Raw genomic sequence first — 22,806 nt, forward strand, 5'->3', positions numbered from 1 at the left:
TGCAGTGCTACACTGTGTCACACTATCCCAAACACTACAATTCAGTGCTACACTGTGTCACACTATCCCAAACACTACAATGCAGTGCTACACTGTGTCACACTATCACAAACACTACAGTGCAGTGCTACACTGTGTCACACTATCCCAAACGCTACAGTGCAGCGCTCCACTGGGTCACACTATCCCAAACGCTACAGTACAGCGCTCCACTGTGTCACACTATCCCAAACGCTACAGTTCAGTGCTCCACTGTGTCACACTATCCCAAACGCTACAGTGTTACACTGTGTCACAGTATCCCAAACACTACAATGCAGTGCTACACTGTGTCACACTATCCCAAACACTACAGTGCAGTGCTACACTGTGTCACACTATCCCAAACACTACAATGCAGTGCTACACTGTGTCACACTATCCCAAACACTACAGTGCAGTGCTACACTGTGTCACACTATCCCAAACACTACAATGCAGTGCTACACTGTGTCACACTATCCCAAACACTACAATGCAGTGCTACACTGTGTCACACTATCCCAAACACTACAATTCAGTGCTACACTGTGTCACACTATCCCAAACACTACAATGCAGTGCTACACTGTGTCACACTATCACAAACACTACAGTGCAGTGCTACACTGTGTCACACTATCCCAAACGCTACAGTGCAGTGCTCCACTGGGTCACACTATCCCAAACGCTACAGTACAGCGCTCCACTGTGTCACACTATCCCAAACGCTACAGTTCAGTGCTCCACTGTGTCACACTATCCCAAACGCTACAGTGTTACACTGTGTCACAGTATCCCAAACACTACAATGCAGTGCTACACTGTGTCACACTATCCCAAACACTACAGTGCAGTGCTACACTGTGTCACACTATCCCAAACACTACAATGCAGTGCTACACTGTGTCACACTATCCCAAACGCTACAATTCAGTGCTCCACTGTGTCACACTATCCAAACGCTACAGTGCTACACTGTGTCACACTATCCCAAACACTAAAATGCAGTGCTACACTGTGTCACACTATCCCAAACACTACAGTGCAGTGCTACACTGTGTCACACTATCCCAAACACTACAGTCTACACTGTGTCACACTATCCCAAACGCTACAGTGCAGTGCTATACTGTGTCACACTATACCAAATGCTACAGTGCAGTGCTACACTGTGTCACACTATCCCAAACACTACAATGTAGTGCTACACTGTGTCACACTATCCCAAACGCTACAGTACAGTGCTACACTGTATTACACTATCTCAGACACTACAGTACTACACTGTGTGACACTATCCGGAAAGCTACAGTGCAGTGCTACACTTTGTCACACTATCCCAAATGCTACAGTGCAGTGCTACACTGTATCACACTATTCAAATGCTATTGTGCAGTGGTACACTGTGTCACACTATCCCAAATGCTACAGTGCAGTGCTACACTGTGTCACACTATCCCAAACACTATAGTGCGGTGCTACACTGTGGTACACTATACCAAATGCTACAGGGCAGTACTACACTGTGTCACACTATCCCAAACGCTACAGTGCAGTGCTACACTGTTCACACTATCCCAAACGCTACAGTGCAGTGCTACACTGTGCCACACTATCCCAAACACTATAGTGCGGTGCTACACTGTGGTACACTATACCAAACACTATAGTGCAGTGCTACACTGTGGTACACTATACCAAACGCTATAGTGCAGTGCTACACTGTGTCACACTATCACAAACACTAAAGAGCATTTGGTATAGTGTACCACAGTGTAGCACTGCACTTTAGTGCTTGGGATAGTGTGACACAGTGTAGCACTTCACTGTAGCGTTTGGTATAGTGTACCACAGTGTAGCACTGCACTATAGCGTTTGGGATAGTGTGACACAGTGTAGCACTGCATGATAGCGTTTGGTATAGTGTACCACAGTGTAGCATTGCAATCGTGCAGTGCTACACTGTGTCACACTATCCCAAATGCTATAGTGCCGTGCTACACTGTGGTACACTATACCAAATGCTACAATGCAGTGCTACACTGTGTCACACTATCCCAAACCCTACAGTACAGTGCTACACTGTGGTACACTATATCAAACGCTATTGTGCAGTCCTACACTGTGTCACACTATCCCAAACGCTACAGTGCAGTGCTACACTGTGTCACACTATGCCAAACACTATAGTGCGGTGCTACACTGTGGTACACTATACCAAACACTATTGTGCAGTACTACACTGTGTCACACTATCCCAAACGCTACAGTGCAGTACTACACTGTGTCACACTATCCAAAACACTACAGTGCTACACTGTGCTACTTCCATGCAGTGCAATGCCAACTGTGCTGTCTCCTTGCTTTATCACACTATCCCCTATCATAGAGTGCCAAACTGTGTTGTCTTTTAAGTTTTGCCCACTGTACATACCTTTTGGGCCATACTTTTGGACTCTGCTGGATTAGATAAGTTAACCATATTTATTGGACTAATACAAATCATATCACCCTTATATTGTTTTTTCAGGATCTCCATTACTCATCAAACATTGTTGTTATCTATACCCCACATTGCTGGCATTATCTCTCTGGTATTATCTAGTTAAAGTGTATTACTAATCAGAATCTATATTGTTCCACTTTTGCCTTAGGCACCTCTTAACAGTGCTCTGGTGATTTTGGGTCTCCAGTGGTACTAATTGTTGTGTTGTCTTTTAGCTCTATCACACTAATCTCCTTCCCTGCAGTGCAGAGCCAAATGTATTTCTCCATGCTCTGTCTCGATATTTCATCCAATGCAGTGTCGTCTCACACTGAGTAGCCTTCTTTATCTGTCCCACTACCCTCTCCCTGCAGCGCAGTGCCACAGTATGTTCGTGCCCCCTCCCTTCTCGGTCTCACTATCCTTTCCAAAGCCCACTCTGTGCTCTGACACAACATCCTCTCTCATGCAGTACCTCAGTGTACTCTCTCTGCTTTTGTGCACATTCCCCTCCCCTGTTGTGCCAAAGTGTAATCTCTGTGCTCTGGTTCACTACCCCCTCCCTCGCAGTACCACAGTATCCTCTCTCTGCTCTCGTGCACTATCCTCTCTCTGCTCTCGTGCACTATCCTCTCCCCTGCAGTACCACAGTGTCCTCTATCTGCTCTTGTGCACTATCCCCTCCCCTGCAGAACCACAGAGTCCTCTCTCTGCTCTTGTGCACTATCCCCTCCCCTTCAGTACCACAGAGTCCTCTCTCTGCTCTTGTGCACTATCCCCTCCCCTGCAGTACCAAAGAGTCCTCTCTCTGCTCTTGTGCACTATCCCCTCCCCTGCAGTACCAAAGAGTCCTCTCTCTGCTCTTGTGCACTATCCCCTCCCCTGCAGTACCAAAGAGTCCTCTCTCTGCTCTTGTGCACTATATCCCTCCCCTGCAGTACCACAGTGTCCTCTCTCTGCTCTCGTGCACTATACCCTCCCCTGCACTACCACAGTGTCCTCTCTCTGCTCTTGTGCACTATCCTCTCCCCTGCAGAACCACAGAGTCCTCTCTCTGCTCTTGTGCACTATCCCCTCCCCTTCAGTACCACAGAGTCCTCTCTCTGCTCTTGTGCACTATCCCCTCCCCTGCAGTACCAAAGAGTCCTCTCTCTGCTCTTGTGCACTATCCCCTCCCCTGCAGTACCAAAGAGTCCTCTCTCTGCTCTTGTGCACTATCCCCTCCCCTGCAGTACAAAGAGTCCGCTCTCTGCTCTTGTGCACTATCTCCCTCCCCTGCAGTACCACAGTGTCCTCTCTCTGCTCTCGTGCACTATCCCCTCCCCTGCACTACCACAGTGTCCTCTCTCTGCTCTTGTGCACCATCCACTACCCTGCAGTACCACAGTGTCCTCTCTCTGCTCTTGTGCACTATCCTCTCCCCTGCAGTACCACAGTGTCCTCTATCTGCTCTTGAGCACTATCCCCTCCCCTGCAGTACCACAGTGTCCTCTATCTGCTCTTGTGCACTATCCCCTCCCCTGCAGTACCACAGTGTCCTCTCTCTGCTCTCGTTCACTATCCCCTCCCCTGCAGTACCACAGTGTTCTCTCTCTGCTCTTGTGCTCTATCCTCTCCCCTGCAGTACCACAGAGTCCTCTCTCTGCTCTGGGGCACTATCCTCTCCCCTGCAGTACCACAGAGTCCTCTCTCTGCTCTCGTGCACTATCTCCTCCCCTGCAGTACCACAGTGTCCTCTCTCTGCTCTCATTCACTATCCTCTCCCCTGCAGTACCACAGTGTCCTCTCTCTGCTCTCGTTCACTATCCCCTCCCCTGCAGTACCACAGTGTCCTCTCTCTGCTCTCGTGCACTATACCCTCCCCTGCACTACCACAGTGTCCTCTCTCTGCTCTTGTGCTCTATACAGTACCCTGCAGTACCACAGAGTCCTCTCTCTGCTCTCGTTCACTATCCCCTCCCCTGCAGTACCACAGTCTCCTCTATCTGCTCTTGGGCACTATCCCCTCCCCTGCTGTGCCACAGAGTCCTCTCTCTGCTCTCGTTCACTATCCCCTCCCCTGCAGTACCACAGTGTCCTCTCTCTGCTCTTGTGCACTATCCTCTCCCCTGCAGTACCACAGAGTCCTCTCTCTGCTCTCCTGCACTATCCCCTCCCCTGCACTACCACAGTGTCCTCTCTCTGCTCTTGTGCACTATCCACTACCCTGCAGTACCACAGAGTCCTCTCTCCGCTCTGGGGCACTATCCTCTCCCCTGCAGTACCACAGTGTCCTCTATCTGTTCTTGTGCACTATCCCCTCCCCTGCAGTACCACAGTGTCCTCTCTCTGCTCTTGTGCACTATCCCCTCCCCTGCAGTACCACAGTGTCCTCTATCTGCTCTTGTGCACTATCCACTACCCTGCAGTACCACAGTGTCCTCTCTCTGCTCTTGTGCACTATCCCCTCCCCTGCAGTACCACAGTGTCCTCTCTCTGCTCTTGTGCACTATCCCCTCCCCTGCAGTACCACAGTGTCCTCTCTCTGCTCTTGTGCACTATCCCCTCCCCTGCAGTATCACAGAGTACTCTCTCTGATCTGGTGCACTATCCCCTCCCCCTGCAGTACCACAGTGTCCTCTCTCTGCTCTTGTGCACTATCCCCTCCCCTGCAGTACCACAGAGTCCTCTCTCTGCTCTGGTGCACTATCCCCTCCCCTGCAGTACCACAGTGTCCTCTCTCTGCTCTGGTGCACTATCTGGTGCACTATCCCCATCCCTGCCACAGAGTCCTCTCTCTGCTCTTGTGCACAATCGCCTCCCCTGCACTACCACAGTGTCCTCTCTCTGCTCTGGTGTACTATCCCCTCCCCTGCTGTGCCACAGAGCCTTCTCTCTGCTCTTGTGCACTATCCCCTCCCCTGCAATACCACAGAGTCCTCTCTCTGCTCTGGTGCACTATCCCCTCCCCTGCTGTGCCACAGATTCCTCTATCTGCTCTTGTGCACTATCCCCTCCCCTGCAGTACCACAGTGTCCTCTCTCTGCTCTTGTGCACTATCCCCTCCCCTGCTGTGCCACAGAGTCCTCTCTCTGATCTGGTGCACTATCCCCTCCCCTGCAGTACCACAGTGTCCTATCTCTGCTCTTGTGCACTATCCCCTCCCTTGCTGTGCCACAGAGTCCTCTCTCTGCTCTGGTGCACTATCCCCTCCCCTGCAGTACCACAGTGTCCTCTCTCTGCTCTGGGGCACTATTCCTCTTCCCTGCAGTACCACAGAGTCCTCTCTCTGCTCTGGTGCACTATCCCCTCCCCTGCAGTACCAGAGTCCTCTCTCTGCTCTGGTGCACTATCCCCTCCCCTGTAGTACCACAGAGTCCTCTCTCTGCTCTGGGGCACTATTCCTCTTCTCTGCAATGCCAAACTATGCCCCCTCCTTTCTCTGTTAAAATGTCCCACATTGTGTCCCCCCTCTGCATCTTCTTCTCCTACCTAACAAAGCACTTGTTCCAGGTCTTGTAACAGGATTGTAGATCACTGGTCACATCTGTCACAAGGTTCAGCAAAGACTTCAGGTTCTCTTCTTGGGCCTATGGAGAAAGGGAGAAGAAAAGACACAAAGAATGTGAGAAAAGCAGGAAGAACCGGTGTAAAGACAGAGATCAAGGTATAAAGGAGTCCAGAGGGAAGTGAGGTACAGTTACTGAGAAGTAACACCGGAGGAATTATAGATAGGGGATATAGATTACAGCAGATAGATATAGACAGAATAAAATGAAGCAAGAAAGTGAAGACAGACCGGATTAGGAATGGTTAACAAAAGCACAACACATGCAACAGACAATAATGCAGGAGGGAGGGGGAAGCTGAGGGGCACAGAGAGGTTGATTCTATGGCTCTTGGCATGGGACATCTGTAGTTATGATAACGTGATTACATCTGGTCTGGGTGAGTTTGCTATACTGTTATAACTAAAGGTAAAGTAGCAGAATGACACTGGACAAAATCACATAACAGCATAGGAAGCTGATATAGCTGAGAAGTGACGATAGTGACATCGCCAGTTTTAGGGGACGCTCCCACATAACGTACTATAACACCCCCAAACCTTAACGGTGCCAGTGGCCCTGAATTAGCAAGTTAGTGATTTGTTTTACATGTCATGTTGTCTGTGCAGCACAAAGAGAAAAGTTAGAAAGGGAGAAGCGGAATAAAAATAAAATAAAGGTAAAAATATGGGGTGTAGAGTAGAGGTTCCCCAACTGCGCCCCCTGCAGACATGTTTAGTTTTTACATATTTGCTGATATTGAATTATTATTTCACCTGAAATGCTTGTGCAATGTTAAATGCCGAAAGCATATGCTGTCGGCATTTAGCGATGTCGGGTAGACATAATCCGCTACAGCTCATTATTTAATAAATCGGACCCACTGTGTGTACTCTGCTTGCAATGTTCCATCTTATTGATAGTGTGCAAAAAACAATTGGCCTAAGCAAGTTTGGGCCAAGTGATTATAAAGGGGTCCCTGTAAGGAGCGCAGCCTAACTGGAGGGGACTTTGACCTGGGGAGGAAGAGGCCCGTGATTGGTGGTAGGCAGAGAAAGGGTGGATCCCAAGTTTGCCATATTTAAGGGGCTGAGTGGGAAAAAGCAGGAAGTCACTTTTAGTGAAAGTCATAGTGACAGCAGCTGTCATCTTTGTGTTTTTTCCCGCTCAGCTTTCTGTTATGGCAAACTTGTGGGCTATGCAGTCGCAGCTGAGGAAGGAGACTCAACACTGGGGCCCTATCTGGTTAGAGGAGAGGATCCGGTCCTTGCGGGAGCATGGTGTGTAGAGCCGGTAGATGATGCAGTAGCAGGGCGGACCCGTCCGGTCAGCAGGTCAAGGCCTCTTGTTCAGCGGAGTCCGGATGGAGTGAGGATCGTGCCGGTAGGAGGAGAAGAAGCCCTAGCCCTGGGTGCCGATCTGGGATGACACAGGTGGCAGCAGGAGGTCCCGTGATTGCTTTGGACTGGGTGGTGATGCAGAAGGAAGGCGACGGTGTGCAGGACCAGAGGACCCGCCCCATGCAGTCAGGGCATGTAAAAGGGGGTAAGCGGTCTGGGCCTGATTCTGAAAGGTCGGGTTGGTATGGCAGCGGAGGCGGGACCAGGGTGATGGCCTGGCTGGGCCTGAGGCTGAGGAGGGGGTGATAGGTTTCGGTTGCAAGCTATGCTGGGGTTTCTGTAATGAGGAATGATAGTGTTAGGATGGCTAGGCTTCAGCCTAAATATTTGGAGGAAGTTATGCAGGCAGTGGCAGCTCAGGGTAGACAGGATATTATCACGGCCCAGGTAAGCCCCCCCCTTCATTTAGGTATGTGTGGGGAGGAGGAGGATAATTCAGGTTCTCTAGGGGGATTTGAGACATGGGATAGCATAGATAGCTGCCCCTTTGTTCGATTCCCTGGATGATGGTACCCCTTCCCACTCCCAGGAAGCTTAGGCCACAGGTCTTGTCAGGGGTGTTTTTTCCCAGGGTGGTTCCCATAAGTGAGAGGTGGGTTAGGGATTTTGAGTTTGGGGGCATTTGGGCAGGTTCATGGAGGGAGGGGTTATGGTCTTAACTCCACACGTATGGGCCTTTGTGTTTCAGATGAGAAGGGAGAGGAGTCACGGCCTGAGACACCTTGTGGCCTTAGTACTCCGGGTTCTGCAGGCCAAGTGAGGAGCTATAGTGGCCTGCAGGAATCCTGGACCGAGACCATCAGCCTGGACATGGGGGACGGCGTTCTGTGGGAGGAACGTGCTAATAGGGTTGTATTGAACGCTGCAGTGAGTACGGCCGGGGACTTCTGTCACGGTCAGCAATCCAGAGGGGGCAGGGGGAACACTTATCTGTCCAGAGGGACCAATGGTAATGGGTGACCGTTGACACGGCCTAGTGATGGGTTGCTTTCTAGGGGCAAGCAACGTGGGAAATATGGTAAGGTACTTGGGTCAGGGGGAGTAGGTGCAATGGCTCTATAAATAGGTAGGGGTGGGGCTACGGCCGGTATGCTTGGCCTTTCCACTATTCAGGGGGGGAGTTGTCACAGGTTTCTTTTACAGGATTATACAAGGCACATCGATCTGCAGAGGAGGACCTAGAGTTGGAGGGTTCCGGAGGACACAGTGTGCCACGGCTGGGGTACACCCTGGTCAGCCCACACGGGATGAAGAGGCATGGTCAGGTGAGTGTGGTGTGAATGTAGGTTTGGGTGGCAAAAGATCGAAGGAACTGGGGCTCTGGGGGATTCCAGCAATGGCCAATGCACGGGTTCTGCCGGCGGCTGCTGGAGTCGGTACTCCCTCTGGGGGGGTGCTCCTTTAGGAGGTATTGTCGGTATAGAGATTTGGGAACCAAGGGGAATAGTAGTGAGTTTCGGCTGCAGCTTCCGATGTTGTGGTTAGGGCGGCTGGGGGGCCCGAGCTTCAGATAGCGGACACTGCAGACTGTTCTCTCATATTGTCTAGTGGTTAGGATTCCTGGTTTTCACCAAGGCGGCCCGGGTTTGGCTCCCGGTGTGAGATATCAAGTTTACTTATCGCGATCATGTTTCTGCTCAATTGACTGCTGACTTAAAAAGTGGAAGAGGCGCTACAGAAAGTTGCCAAAAAACTTTACCCAACAGGTTTCAAGATTTTGTCACCTACACCAGTGTGATGGCTGGAAAATTTCCGGACCAGGGTACAGTGCTCTGCTGCTATTTAGTTGATTGCGGCTGTGTAGAGGACATCCGGGGGGGTGGCCTGGTGGGCCTATGATGATCAGTTCCGGCAGCGCCTATCTGTCACACCAGAGATGCGGTGGGACAATAGAGACAAGGGCCTTTGGCTACAAAATCATGACCCCGCTGTGGTCTGTGCACCCCCTTTTCGGTCTGTTGCCAGCAGCCGACCACAAAGGGGGACTGTCGGCTCCAATTAAGAAGGGATTTTGCTTTGCATTCATTGGGAACGTGTGCAAATGAGGCGCATTGTGCAAGTTTAAACACGTATGTTCAGGGTGTGGAGGTGCCCACTCCTTTGGGTTGTGCTTCCGTTGGGAAGGATTTTTCTGAGCTGCCTGAAAAAGGGGTATCCCCTGAGCGGATATGCGAGATGGAATTGTGGTTCGCCTGGTACTCTAAGAGTAGAGGGTGTAGGTACTTGGTGGCATATTGTAGCCTAGTTCGGGTTTGGATTTAGAATCCCAACCACTGAGGGGTTCCATTTTAAGGGTTAGCTGTACTCAGCTTGGAAGTGGCCTGGGGTTGTCCCAGGAACCTCCTATTGCCTACTTGCGTATTTCGCCGTTGGGAGTGGTTCCTAAGTTGGATCCTCGTTAGTTCAGAATGATTCCTCATTTGTCTTTCCCAAAAGGTAGTTCAGTGAATGACGGTATACCAGAGGAGCTTGCATTGGTGTCTTATACTTCCTTGGATTTGGCAGTCAAGTTGGTCAGGAAGGCAGGCCCTTTGGCGTTGCTTGCCAAACAAAGAGATATCATAGTGGATTTTTGGTTACTGCCAGTCCACCATAAGTCACACCATTTGCTGGCCTGTTAATGTAAGGGATCCTCTTATGTAGACCTCTGTCTTCCCATGGAGTGATCCATATCGTGCTTTCTGTTTGAGTGTTTTAGCCCGTTCCTGCAGTGGGTGGTTCATGTCCAGTCAGGTTTTTTCATTAGTGGTCCACTAACTAGATGCTTTCTGTTTGTGGGCCGGGCAGGATCGGAGGTCTTTGTTACATTGAGGGATATGTATTATCAGGTGGCGTGAGATATTGGTGTCCCAATTGCCATGGGGAGGTCAGGGGTCCGGTGACGGCCTTTAGAATTTTTGGGTATCACCAATGACTCTGACGACATGGACTGTAGACTGCCTATTGACAAGATTGAGGATATTGTGTGAATGCTTTGAAACTTCTTTAGCGTTTGTGGGTGATTTAGTCTCTTTGCATGTCAGATTATTCCTTTGGGGAGGGTGCTCTGCGGGAGAGTGTCCTTGGCGACGGCTGTGGTGCTTAAGTTTCTTTATTTTCTGAGATTATATCAGTGGGTTAAGGACGATCTGATAGTATGGGTGAGGTTCCAGGTTTCCAGGGTGTCGAATGTGAATTAGACCTGGTGATTGGTGCTGCTGGTGGCACGGTTTTGGTCCTATTTCCAGGGTCATTTGTGTGCAGCCGTTTGGCCACCGTCAAGGTCTTCAGAGAACATAATTTGTATCTTGGTTTTCTGGAATTGGTTTTTGATATTGGTTACTCTGTTTGTGTGGAAGAAGGATTTGGTGACGAAGTCTGTCCTGTTCTACATTGATAACATGGGGGTGGACATTTTGCCCGGGTTTTGTTCTTCCCTTTTTTGAAATGTTTAGTTCGTACGGCCTTGATTTTAGCATTCTTCTGGGCCTTCCACATGTTGGAATTAGTCAGCCGGAACAGGTGGGTTCCTGGCGGTTGCTGGTGAGTGATGTAATGGTGAACGTTTCCATGGTGGATATAATTTTAAGAAGAAGTTAAACTGACTGGTGCGGGAAGGATAGGAGTATTGTGCATTTTCACAGTGGCAGGAAGGTGTGCCACTTTTGTTGTTGGGGCAGTTCGACGTTACGGCCTCGGTATGATGGCTCTTTATTAATTCATTTGGATGGGTCTTTCCCATCTCATTTGGTTCAGAGTGGTATTCAAATTGGCTCTACAATGGTTGGGTTTGACCTCATCTGATTTTGGGGTGGCTACTGTAGCCTCTGTGTTGGTTTGCATTCTTATGTGTTTAAAAAAACAAAAAAAAACAAAAAACACAACCTTGGGAGATGAGGATCTGCCAGATATCAGTTGTACATTTGCCCTGGGTTAGGAGTGTGAGGATCAGGGGTTGTGTTAATCGTGTTTTTTTCTGTTTTGTATTTGGTGTGAACAGCATTTGGGTTGAGAGGCATTCCTTCATTTACTGGGCCAGGACTGAGGTTAGGGAAAAGGTTGACGGCCTGCAGTTAGGTGCCCTTGCTAATCTTTGTGGGGTACAAAAATGGTTGGGTTTGCTGGGCCTTAGAGGGGGGCAACTGTTGCCAATATTTGTTGATTCTTATAAGCAGTTCCCCCTCCCGGATGTGTTGTTTGTACATGCAGGTGGGACTTACCCGTTTTGTTCTTGTCTCTGAGAGAATTGGTGTGGAGACTTAAGAGGTACTTGGGGAGGTAACGGAAACTGTACCTTAATATTAAAATTGTGTGGTCTTATATTATTCCGTGATTGGTTTGGAGGGCGTCATGGGCGGAAGAAGGTGAATTAGTGGGTAGGAGGTTGGTCCAGCAGAATTTTATTTGGGGGACGGTGTGCACCTTGATGAGTTTGGTCTGCAGCTTTTTTTATACTTGATTTTAAGGTGATGTTAAGGAAACTGTTGGTTGGCGGGACTGGGCTGATGGAATCAGGCCAGTCGTTGGCGGGGGTGCTAGTTCATTCACAGTAATGAAAGGATATGGCCAAGTGAGTAGGGTGTTTTAAAAATTTGCCTCCCCATGGGGTGGGAGTGCAAGTGATGGTCCAGTTATGGTATTGTCATGTTTGATGATGAAAAATATATTTTATTACAATGTTATTTGTGGTTATTTATAAAAGTGGTTATTTAATGGTTATTTAAAGGTTTATATCTAATAATGGTGCTGCGGTCAATTTATACCAAGGTGATGTCTCCAGAGTTTTTATTATATATAGAAAATGGTATTGGTGTCATTGAATGAGTGAAAAAGAAGGTCAAGGGGTCCCTATAACGAGCGCAGCCTAACTGGAGGGGACTTTGACCTGGGGGAGGAAGAGGCCCGTGATTGGTTGTAGGCAGAGAAGGGGTGGATCCCAAGTTTGCCATACTTAAGGGGCTGAGCGGGAAAAAGCAGGAATTCACTTTTGGTGAAAGTCATAGTGACAGCAGCTCCCTCCTGCCCACCCTTTTGTTGGCTTGTTTTTATTTACAGTTGTCGCAGCGGAGTAGCGGGGGTGCTAGTTCATTCACAGTAATGAAAGGATATGGCCAAGTGAGTAGGGTGTTTTAACAATTTGCCTCCACATGGGGTGGAAGTGCAAGCGGTGGATTTATAGGGGCAAGGGGTCCCCTAGTGGCAAGTAGAAGTAAAGTTTTAACAGGCTCAACAATTATGGGTTGGGTCCAGACTAATGACGGCCATGTGATGAATAAGGGAACTAGCACCGCTTGATGGTCCAGTTATGGTATTGTCATGTTTGATGATGAAAAATATATTTTATTACCATGTTATTTGTGGTTATTAATAAAAGTGGTTATTTAATGGTTATTTAAAGGTTATTTAAAGGTTTATATCTAATAAAGGTGCTGCGGCCAATTCATACCAAGGTGATGTCTCCAGAGTTTTTATTATATATAGAAAATGATATAGGTGTCATTGAATGAGTGAAAAATTGAATTAAGGGCCGGAACTTGACGACTTAGAAGGTCATGTGTGTGCACATTTGAAGAAGTACAAAATGAGCTATGTGCCTACTCAGTCATTCACAAACACACTCATACATACTCGCATAGATACACGTACAACCACCCCACATTCATACATACACACACTCATACATATATACACACTCACATACTTACACCCACCCCCCACATTCATACACACACACACTTATACACATACACTCATACATATATACACACTCACATACTTACACCCACCCCCCACATTCATACATACACGCACTCATACATACACACACACACACTCATACACATACACACACTCATACACATACACACACTCATACACATACACACACTCATACACATACACTCATACATATATACACACTCACATACTTACACCCACCCCCCACATTCATACATACACACACACTCATACACATACACACACACTCATACATATATACAATACACACTCACATACTTACACACACCCCCACATTCATACATTCACACACTCATACATACACACACACTCATACACATACACACAATCATACATATACACACTCATACATATATACACACTAACATACTTACACCCACCCCCCACATTCATACATACACATACACTCATACACATACACTCATACATATATACACACTCACATACTTACACCCACCCCCCACATTCATACATACACACACACTCATACACATACACAGACTCAAACACATACACACACTCATACATATATACACACTCGCATACTTACACCCACCCCCCACATTCATACATACACACACTCATACATACACACACACTCATACACATACACACACTCATACACTCATACATATATACACACTCGCATACTTACACCCACCCCCCACATTCATACATGCACACACACACATACACACACACTCATACACATACACACACTCATACACATACACACTCATACATATACACAAACACACACACTCATAACATTTATACACACTCACATACTTACACCCACCCCCCACATTCATACTTACACCCACCCCCCACATTCATACATACACACACACACACTCATACATACACGCACACTCATACACGCACTCATACACATAGCACACACACACACTCATACATATACACACACACACACACTCATACATATATACACACTAACATACTTACACCCACCCCCCACATTCATACATACACACACACACTCATACACACTCATACACACACATACATACACACACACACACACACACTCATACATACACATACATACACACACACTCATACACACACTCATACATACACGCACACACACACTCATACATACAAGCACACTTATACATACATGCACACTCATACATACACACACTCATACATATATACACTCAAGACGTCTCAAGGTAGGGTGATCTTCAAGGGGGTAGTGTTAGGTTTTATTAAGGGGGGATTGGGTGGGTTTTAGAGTAGAGTTGGGTGTGTGGATGGTGGGTTGTAATGTTGGGGGGGTATTGTATTTTTTTTACAGGTAATAGAGCTGATTACTTTGGGGCAATGCCCTGCAAAAGGCCCTTTTAAGGGTTATTTGTAATTTAGTGTAGGGTAGGGATTTTTATTATTTTGGGGGGCTTTTTTATTTTATTAGGGGGATTAGATTAGGTGTAATTAGTTTAAAAAACTTGTAATTATTTTATTATTTTCTGTAATTTAGTGGGTTTTTTTTTCGTAATTTAGATAATTTTATTTAATTGTATTTAATTGTAGTTAGTTTAGGGAATTAATTTAATTATATTGTAGTGTTAGGTGTAATTGTAGTTTAGGTTTTATTTTACAGGTATATTTGTATTTATTTTAACTAGGAAGTTATTCAATAGTTAATAACTATTTAATAACTATTGTACCTAGTTAAAATAAATACAAACTTGCCTGTAAAATAAAAATAAACCCTAAGCTAGCTACAATGTAACTATTAGTTATATTGTAGCTATCTTATGGTTTATTTTATAGGTAAGCATTTAGTTTTAAATAGGAATTATTTATTTAATTGTAGTAATTATATTTAGATTATTTTAAATTATATTTAAGTTAGGGGGTGTTAGGGTTAGGGTTAGACTTAGATTTAGGGGTTAATAACTTTATTATAGTGGCGGCGACGTTGTGGGCGGCAGATTAGGGGTTAATAATTGTAGGTAGGTTGCGACGATATTGGGGGCGGCAGATTAGGGGTTAATAACTATAATGTAGGTAGCGGCGATGTTGGGGGCAGCAGATTAGGGGTTAATAAGTATAATGTAGGTATCGGCGATGTCAGAGGCGGCAGATTAGGGGTTAATAAGTGTAAGATTAGGGGTGTTTAGACTCGGGGTTCATGTTAGGGTGTTCAGTGTAGACATAAATTTACTTTCCCCATAGGAATCAATGGGGCTGCGTTAGGAGCTGAACGCTGCTTTTTTGCAGGTGTTAGTTTTTTTTCAGCCGAATCAGCCCCATTGATTCCTATGGGGAAATCATGCACGAGCACGTTTTACCTGCTTTCCGCTAATGTAAGCAGCGCTGGTATTGAGGTGAGATGTGGAGCTAATTTTTGCTCTACGCTCACTTTTTTGCGGCTAACACCGTGTTTAGAAAAACCTGTAATACCAGCGTTGTCTTAAATGAGCGGTGAGAAAAAAAAGCTTGTTAACACTGCACAGCCTTACCGACAAAAACTCATAATCTAGCCGTCTATTAAAACATTATTTAAAGTTTTATTTTGTGCATTTAATGTATTTTTGAAAATATACACTCATTTCAAATCTGATGACTGCAATACATTGCAAAAAAGTTTGGACAGGGGCAATTTAGGACTAATAGTGATGTGACAAGTTGAAATAAGAAGGTGATGTCAAACATGTGAGGTAATCGTGTATTCATAGTATATAAGGAGCCTCCAAAAAAGTGCTAGTCCTCAAAGAGCAAGGATGGGTCGAGGCTCGCCAATCTGCCAACAGATGCATCAGCGAAAAATCCAACATTTTGAGAACTACATTCCCCAATGACAAATCGGTAGGATTTTTGGCATTTCACCTTCTACAGTGCACAATTTAATTAAAAGATTCAAGGAATCCGGTCAAATCTCGGTGCGTTAAGGGCAAGGCCGAAAACCACTTCTGAATGCGCATGAAACCACTTCTGAATGCGCATGATCTCCGATCCCTCAGACATCACTGTCTCAAAAACTGTCATGAGTCTGTAATGGAAATGCTTACATGGGCTCGAGAATACTTTGGTAAACCTTTGTCAGTCAACACCATTCGCTGCTGCATCCACAGATGCAAGTGAAAGGGACACTGAACCCAAATTTTTTCTTTTGTGATTCAGATAGAGCATGCAATTTTAAGCAACTTTCTAATTTACTCCCTTTTATCAAATGTTCTTGATTCTCTTGGTATTTTTATTTGAATAGCAAGAATGTAAATTTAGATGCCAGCCCATTTTTGATGAACAACCTGGGTTGTTATTGCTGATTGGTGGATAAATTCATCCACCAATAAACAAGTGCTGCCCAGGGTTCTGGACTTTCTTTTTCAAAGAAAGATAGCAAGAAAACGAAGAAAAATTAATAATAGGAGTAAATTAGAAAGTTGCTTAAAATTGCATGCTCTATCTGAATCACAAAAGAAAAAAATTGGGTTCAGTATCCCTTTAAGGCTTTACTATGCAAAGCAGAAGCCATGCATTAATACTGTCTAGAAGCCCTGCCGACTTCTCTGGGCTCGGTCTCATCTGAGATGGACAGTAGCACAGTGGAATCGTGTTTCGTGGGCCAACGAATCAACATTTCAAATAGTTTTTGGAATAAACAGCCATCATGCTCTCTGGGCCAAAGAGGAAAAGGATCATCCAAGCTTTTATCGGCATCAGGTCCAAAAGCCAGTGGCAGTGCCCATGGCATGGGTAACTTGCACATCTGTGAGGGCACCATTAATGCACAAAGATATGTATACATTTTGGCGCAACATATACTGCCATCCAAGACGTCGCCAAACCACAAGCGCATGGTTGCGTAAGCAGAGAGCGCGGGTGCTAGCACGGCCTGTCTGCAGTTCTGACCTGTCTCTGATTGAGAATGTGTGGCGCATTAGGAAGCACAAAATAAGGCAACAAAGGTCCCATACAGTTGCGCAACTGAAGACATGCATGGATGAATGGGGGGAAATTCTGCTTGCTAAACTTAACCAACTCGTGACTTCAGTGCCCAAACGCTTAATAAGTCTTATTAAAAGAAAAGGTGATGTTACACAGTGGTAAACAGTCGACCGGACCAACTTTTTGGAGTGTGTTGCAGTCTTAAGATTTCAAATGAGTGTATATTTTCAAAAATATATTACATTCACAAAGTAAAACATCAAATAATGTGTTAATAATTTGTTTTTAATATAGTACAGGGTGAATTGAATATTTTTTGTTTGTTTTTTTGCATTTTCCATACTGTTCCAACTTTTCCAGAAATGGAGGTGTATATACACACTTATACATACATACACACACACACCTACCCCCTCATTCATACATACACAGACACTCATACATATATACAAACTCATACATACATACACATCATTGTTAATTTAAGCAATGATACTTTTTTATTGGACTAACTATACATTTACCAGTAGACAAGCTTTTGAGAGATTCCTCTCTTCCCAGTGCCTGATTGGCCCACAAGATGCTGGGAAATTTCCCTGTGGGCCACATCCTGGACAGAGGGAGCCTCCCAGCCAGGACACGGAGAGCACCTTCTACTGACAGAGTGCACATTTTTTTTCCTGCGCACAGCTTTATCCTGAGCCCACCCTTTCAGATGCACTTCATAAAGAGGCGTCAAAACCAGCTGCGTGGATGGTGGGTGGGAAAATCAGAGCACATTGCTATCTGTGCAAGCTCTGTACAGCCCCCCCACAAGGTCTCCCGTTCTTTTGGTCTTCAATAATTTCCAGTCGAGTCCTCAGATCTGAAGCAACAGAGGGGGTGTTGTAAAATCATGAGGTGTCTGAGGTGAAAGTTGTAATGAGGCTGACAATAGCCAGTGTAAGAAAACAGGGGAGATATATACATAGAGCATATACTGACATAAAGTTATATATCTATATGACCCCCTCATGATTTGACAACACCCCCTCCTCTCTCTGCACTCAGACCTCTGTAATACTTTCTGACCTCTTAACCATCCTGAACTTCAAGATATAATCTGTAAATTCCATTGTATTGATCAGTATTGCTTCCGACCTGAGGAAGAGACGAATCTCTCGAAAGCTTGTCTACGTGTAAATGTATAGTTAGTCAATAAAAAAAGTATCATGGACTTACACGGCTACTCCAATCAACATATTAAACACATAGAAATATGTAAATTCTGTAAGCTCAATACCGACTGACTATACAATAGCGATGGTTAGACGCAAACATTTTGAAAAAGCCGTTTTGCACTTTCCCTACCAGGACAGGTGACCGTCACACACTGACCTGTATCATTGGCTGGAGATGCTGCCTCTTCAGATCAAACCAATCATGGGTCCCGGCCTGTGGGGACAAGAGGTTAGTTTGTACTGCAAAGCAGTGTCAGGTTGTGTTAGAAAAGGAGCAATGCTTTGCAGGTCATTACCTTGATGGCTTCAATCACTCTGCTCTGCAGTTCTGGTGAAGAAGGGCATAGCTCCCGATATGCTTTGGTCTTACACATCTGTATCAGCACCCTGCAGGAAAGGAGAGGGTTAAGGAAGGGGAGCAGCTGGGGGGTGGCCTGATGCTAATTCTCTTGGTGTCAGTAAGGGGGTCTGCCGGATCCTGACACTGCAACTGCTAGCATTATATAGCGACTTAGCTTTTTACAGACGCTTCAGTGGTCTAGGAATCACACAGATCTAGACTTGATTGTGCAAGATGCAATCTGGCGTGTAAATCACACAAAACTTGTCTTGACATATTCTCTAAACTGAGATCTGAGCAGGGGGTATTTGCTTTTGCATACGACTATTTCAAACCTGTATTTTTGCTGTATGATTCTATTGTGGTACGATAACAACAGAAATAGAGCTGAATCTTTAAAGGGACAATAAATACGCATATGAATGAGCAGAAGCCACAAATTAAAATATTTTTTAATGAAAAATAATATATTAAAGCCATATAAATAGTGTAATGCAAAAGTTACATGCACTAAATCATTACAGCATGTCATTTTAGCACAAGGCCTTGCAACTCTACATGTTAACCCACACAACTGGTTTAAACACATAGCTAAAGCATCCCACAGAAGCCACAGAGAGCTGCTGGTACTAAGCAGAAACTGCCAGTAAGCCAATCAGCAGCAGCAGTAGCCAGCAAAGGAGTTAAACACATACTTAAAGGGATATAAAACCCATTTTTTTTTCTTTCATGATTCAGATAGCCCATGCAATTTTAAGCAACTTTCTAATTTACTCCTAGTATCAAATTTTCTTCGTTCTCTTGCTATCTTTTTTTTAAAAAAAAGCAGGAATGTAAAGCTTAAGAGCTGGCCCATTTTTGGTTCAGAACCTGGGTTACGCTTTCTTATTGGTTAGCCAAATATAGCCACCAATAAGCAAGTGCTATCCAGGGTGCTGAACCTAAAATGGGCAGGCTCCTAAGCTTTACATTCCTGCTTTTTAAATAAAGATAGCAAGAGAACAAAGAAAAACAAAATTTATGCTTACCTGATACATTTATTTATTTCTTGACACGATGAGTCCACCGATCATCATTAATTACTGTTGGGAATATCACTCCTGCCCAGCAGGAGGAGGCAAAGAGCACCACAGCAAAGCTGTTAAATATCACCTCCCTTCTATCCCACCCCAGTCATTCGACCGAAGTAAAGGAGAGAAAGGAAGCAACAAGGTGCAGAGGTGTCTGAAGTTTATAAAATACTAACAACCTGTCTTAAGAACAGGACGGGCCGTGGACTCATCGTGTCAAGAAATAAATAAATTTATCAGGTAAGCATAAATTTTGTTTTCTTTCTAATGACACGATGAGTCCACGGATCATCATTAATTACTGTTGGGAATCAATACCCAAGCTAGAGTACACAGATGATAAGGGAGGGACAAGAAAGGAAACCTAAACGGAAGGCACCACTGCTTGAAGAACCTTTCTCCCAAAAGCGACCTCAGCCGAGGCAAAAGAGTCAAATTTATAGAAGTTTGAAAAAGAGTGAAGAGAGGACCAAGTTGCAGCCTTGCAAAACTGTTCCATAAAGGCTTCATTTTGAATGCCCAGGAAGAGGAAACAGCCCTCGTAGAAAGAGCCGTTACTCCCTCGGAAGGCTGCTGTCCAGCAGTTTCATAGGCAAAGCAAATGATACTCTTCAGCCACAAAGAAAGAGAAGTAGCCGTAGCTTTCTGTCCCTTACGTTAAACAGAAGACTGAAGAAAATCCTTAGTCGCCTGTAAATAGAATTTTAGTGCATGTACCACGTCCAGATTGTGTAGAAGCTGTTCCTCCTGAGAAGAAAGATTAGGACACATGGAAGGAACAACAGTCTCCTAATTAATGTTCCGGTCTGAAACTACTTTAGGGAGAAACCCTAATTTAGTACGTAAAACCACCCTATCTGATTAAAAAATAAGGTAAGGAGACTCATACGGTAATACAGAGAGCTCTGAAACTCTACGAGCAGATGAAACAGCGACAAGAAGCAAAACTTTCCAAGATAACAACTTAATATCTAAGGAATGCATCCGCTCAAACAGAGCCCCTTGAAGAACTTTAAGAACTAAATTAAGACTCCAAGGAGGAGTAACTGGTTTGAATACAGGCCTGATCCTGACTAGGGCCTGACAAAACGATTGTTTGTCTTGAAAGTCCGCCAGACATTTATGTAACAAAATAGACAAGGCAGATATTTGACCCTTTAGGGAACTTTCCCTTCTCCAAACCTTCTTGGAGAAAGAACAGAATTCTAGGAATCTGAACTCTACTCAAAGAGTAGCCCTTGGATTCACACCAGTATAGATATTTATAAAGGTTTCAGGGTTTTATGGACTCCCTGTAGAGGTGCGCTCACGGAAGCAAATGTCGGAAAAAAAGTTCAATCGAGTCCAATAAACGGCAGCTCTTCCAAATGTTTGGGGTACGATGAGCGAATCTAGATTGAAGATAAGAAGGCGCCAGACATAGGGTAATATTGTTACAAACTGCAAACACGCTCAGGTAACATATAGATGGAATACTTACAAATGCAGCGGCACCAAATTGTGCCTAGTGAAGCAGACCGGGACCTCAACCGTCGCCCGGAAGACCAACCAATGGCGTGCACCAAACTCCCGCAGTCACGTGAGTGTTGAAGCCAATCAACGATTCTTTGGGCTCACACACCTTCCTTGCAAACGTCCGATTCAAACAATAGAACCACAGTGTAGACAAACCAGGTGTCCCATACACTGTGGTTTCTGGATATTGATTGGTAATAGTGCTAGAGTGAAAGTAAAACCCACTCCAAACGAGGTACAATAAAAACAATTTATTTAAAATGTTTTAAAATCAGCAACGCGTTTCTCGACCATGCAGGGTCGTTTCATCAGGCTTTAATACACAGTATAGTATTCCCGCTGCTTATGTACCTCTTCTAACCAATCACAACAGCTAAAACTTTACACACCTTTAAGGGGGGCGGATATATTATTCTCAGTGAGCACATCTAATTTAGACCACATTGGAAATCATACTATTATTCTTAACTTTGCGTTATATCATGGCATTGTTAATCTACGTCCTCTAGATACTTGGATTTTATTTTGTTCTTATGTTATTTTAATTTGTGATTTCCTTTTTGGTTTTTTGATATCTTATATTCGGTTCGTTATACTTTCTTGCGTGACAAATTCTCTTTGGATATCTCATAAATTATTATTATTCTATTTCTTCTAAAATAAACTATATACTATTAAATGGGCTCTATATATAATACGACTACATTATATTCCAATGCAATCTCAATAGAAATGTGCCCAAATTTTACCTTAGTCCCAAATCATTATGTCGATATCGTATATTGGATTCACACATTCTGACATTACGCTATACAGCATTTCATAATAACAAATGATGTTTATGAATTTGTCTCATTGTTAAATGTCATAAAATTATGTATCTGTATAAATAAAATCAATTATTGTATATTCTAAATCATTTGACCAAAATGACATATTTATTCATTATTTGTATATTAGTACTTATGTATTTGACCATTAGTTTCTATAGGGTAATCTATTGCATCATTGTTCTTGGCTGATGTCATAGTAAAGCTGCCTATGATTTAAATGACCATAAAGAATTATTATCTTTGTCTCAAAACACACTCCTATTTATATCTTTGTGTTTCTTATTGATTATTGATTACTGTTCTCTATACGTAATGTTGTATTTATTTTGTTTATTCATTAGTTTGATTATTTAATTTTATTGATTATTTAAAGGCTGCAAGGTCAATATTCAGGTTGAGACCTAGTGGATGTAAGGTTTGTAACCTATATATCCAAAAGGTCTCTCTTTGTCTTAATCTGAAAAAACGGTTGTAAAAATCAGATTTGGGGATATGTTCTATTGGAATTATTTTTAAACAGCATGGATTTCCGTCATGTTTTGCATTACAGTGTCTGGATACACTATGTAATTTATAATTCTTTTTAACATTACGAAAGTGTTCGGACCATCTTACACTTAGGCGTCTGCAGGTGCGACCTATATACTGATGTCCGCAAATACAAGTTAACATGTATATTATATAGTTAGATGCACATGTCATTCGACTATTCATTCTATATATTTTGGAAGTGACATT

The 22,806-nt window shown here is 44.5% G+C and overlaps 1 protein-coding gene across 2 annotated transcripts in view; it reads right to left on the reverse strand.

Moving 5' to 3' along the window:
• Nucleotides 1-22,806, reverse strand: part of UNC13D (unc-13 homolog D) — a 422,729-nt gene that overhangs the window by 182,437 nt on the left and 217,486 nt on the right. For both annotated transcript variants that reach the window (XM_053709129.1, XM_053709134.1), the window contains exons 16-18: nt 18,607-18,697; nt 18,468-18,524; nt 5,978-6,075 (exon numbers count right to left, since the gene is read on the reverse strand). In XM_053709129.1, the coding sequence (XP_053565104.1) occupies nt 5,978-6,075; nt 18,468-18,524; nt 18,607-18,697 (246 nt within the window). The remainder of the gene's footprint in view (nt 1-5,977; nt 6,076-18,467; nt 18,525-18,606; nt 18,698-22,806) is intronic.

Source organism: Bombina bombina, chromosome 1, assembly GCF_027579735.1.
Source record: "Bombina bombina isolate aBomBom1 chromosome 1, aBomBom1.pri, whole genome shotgun sequence".
NCBI lineage: Eukaryota > Metazoa > Chordata > Amphibia > Anura > Bombinatoridae > Bombina > Bombina bombina.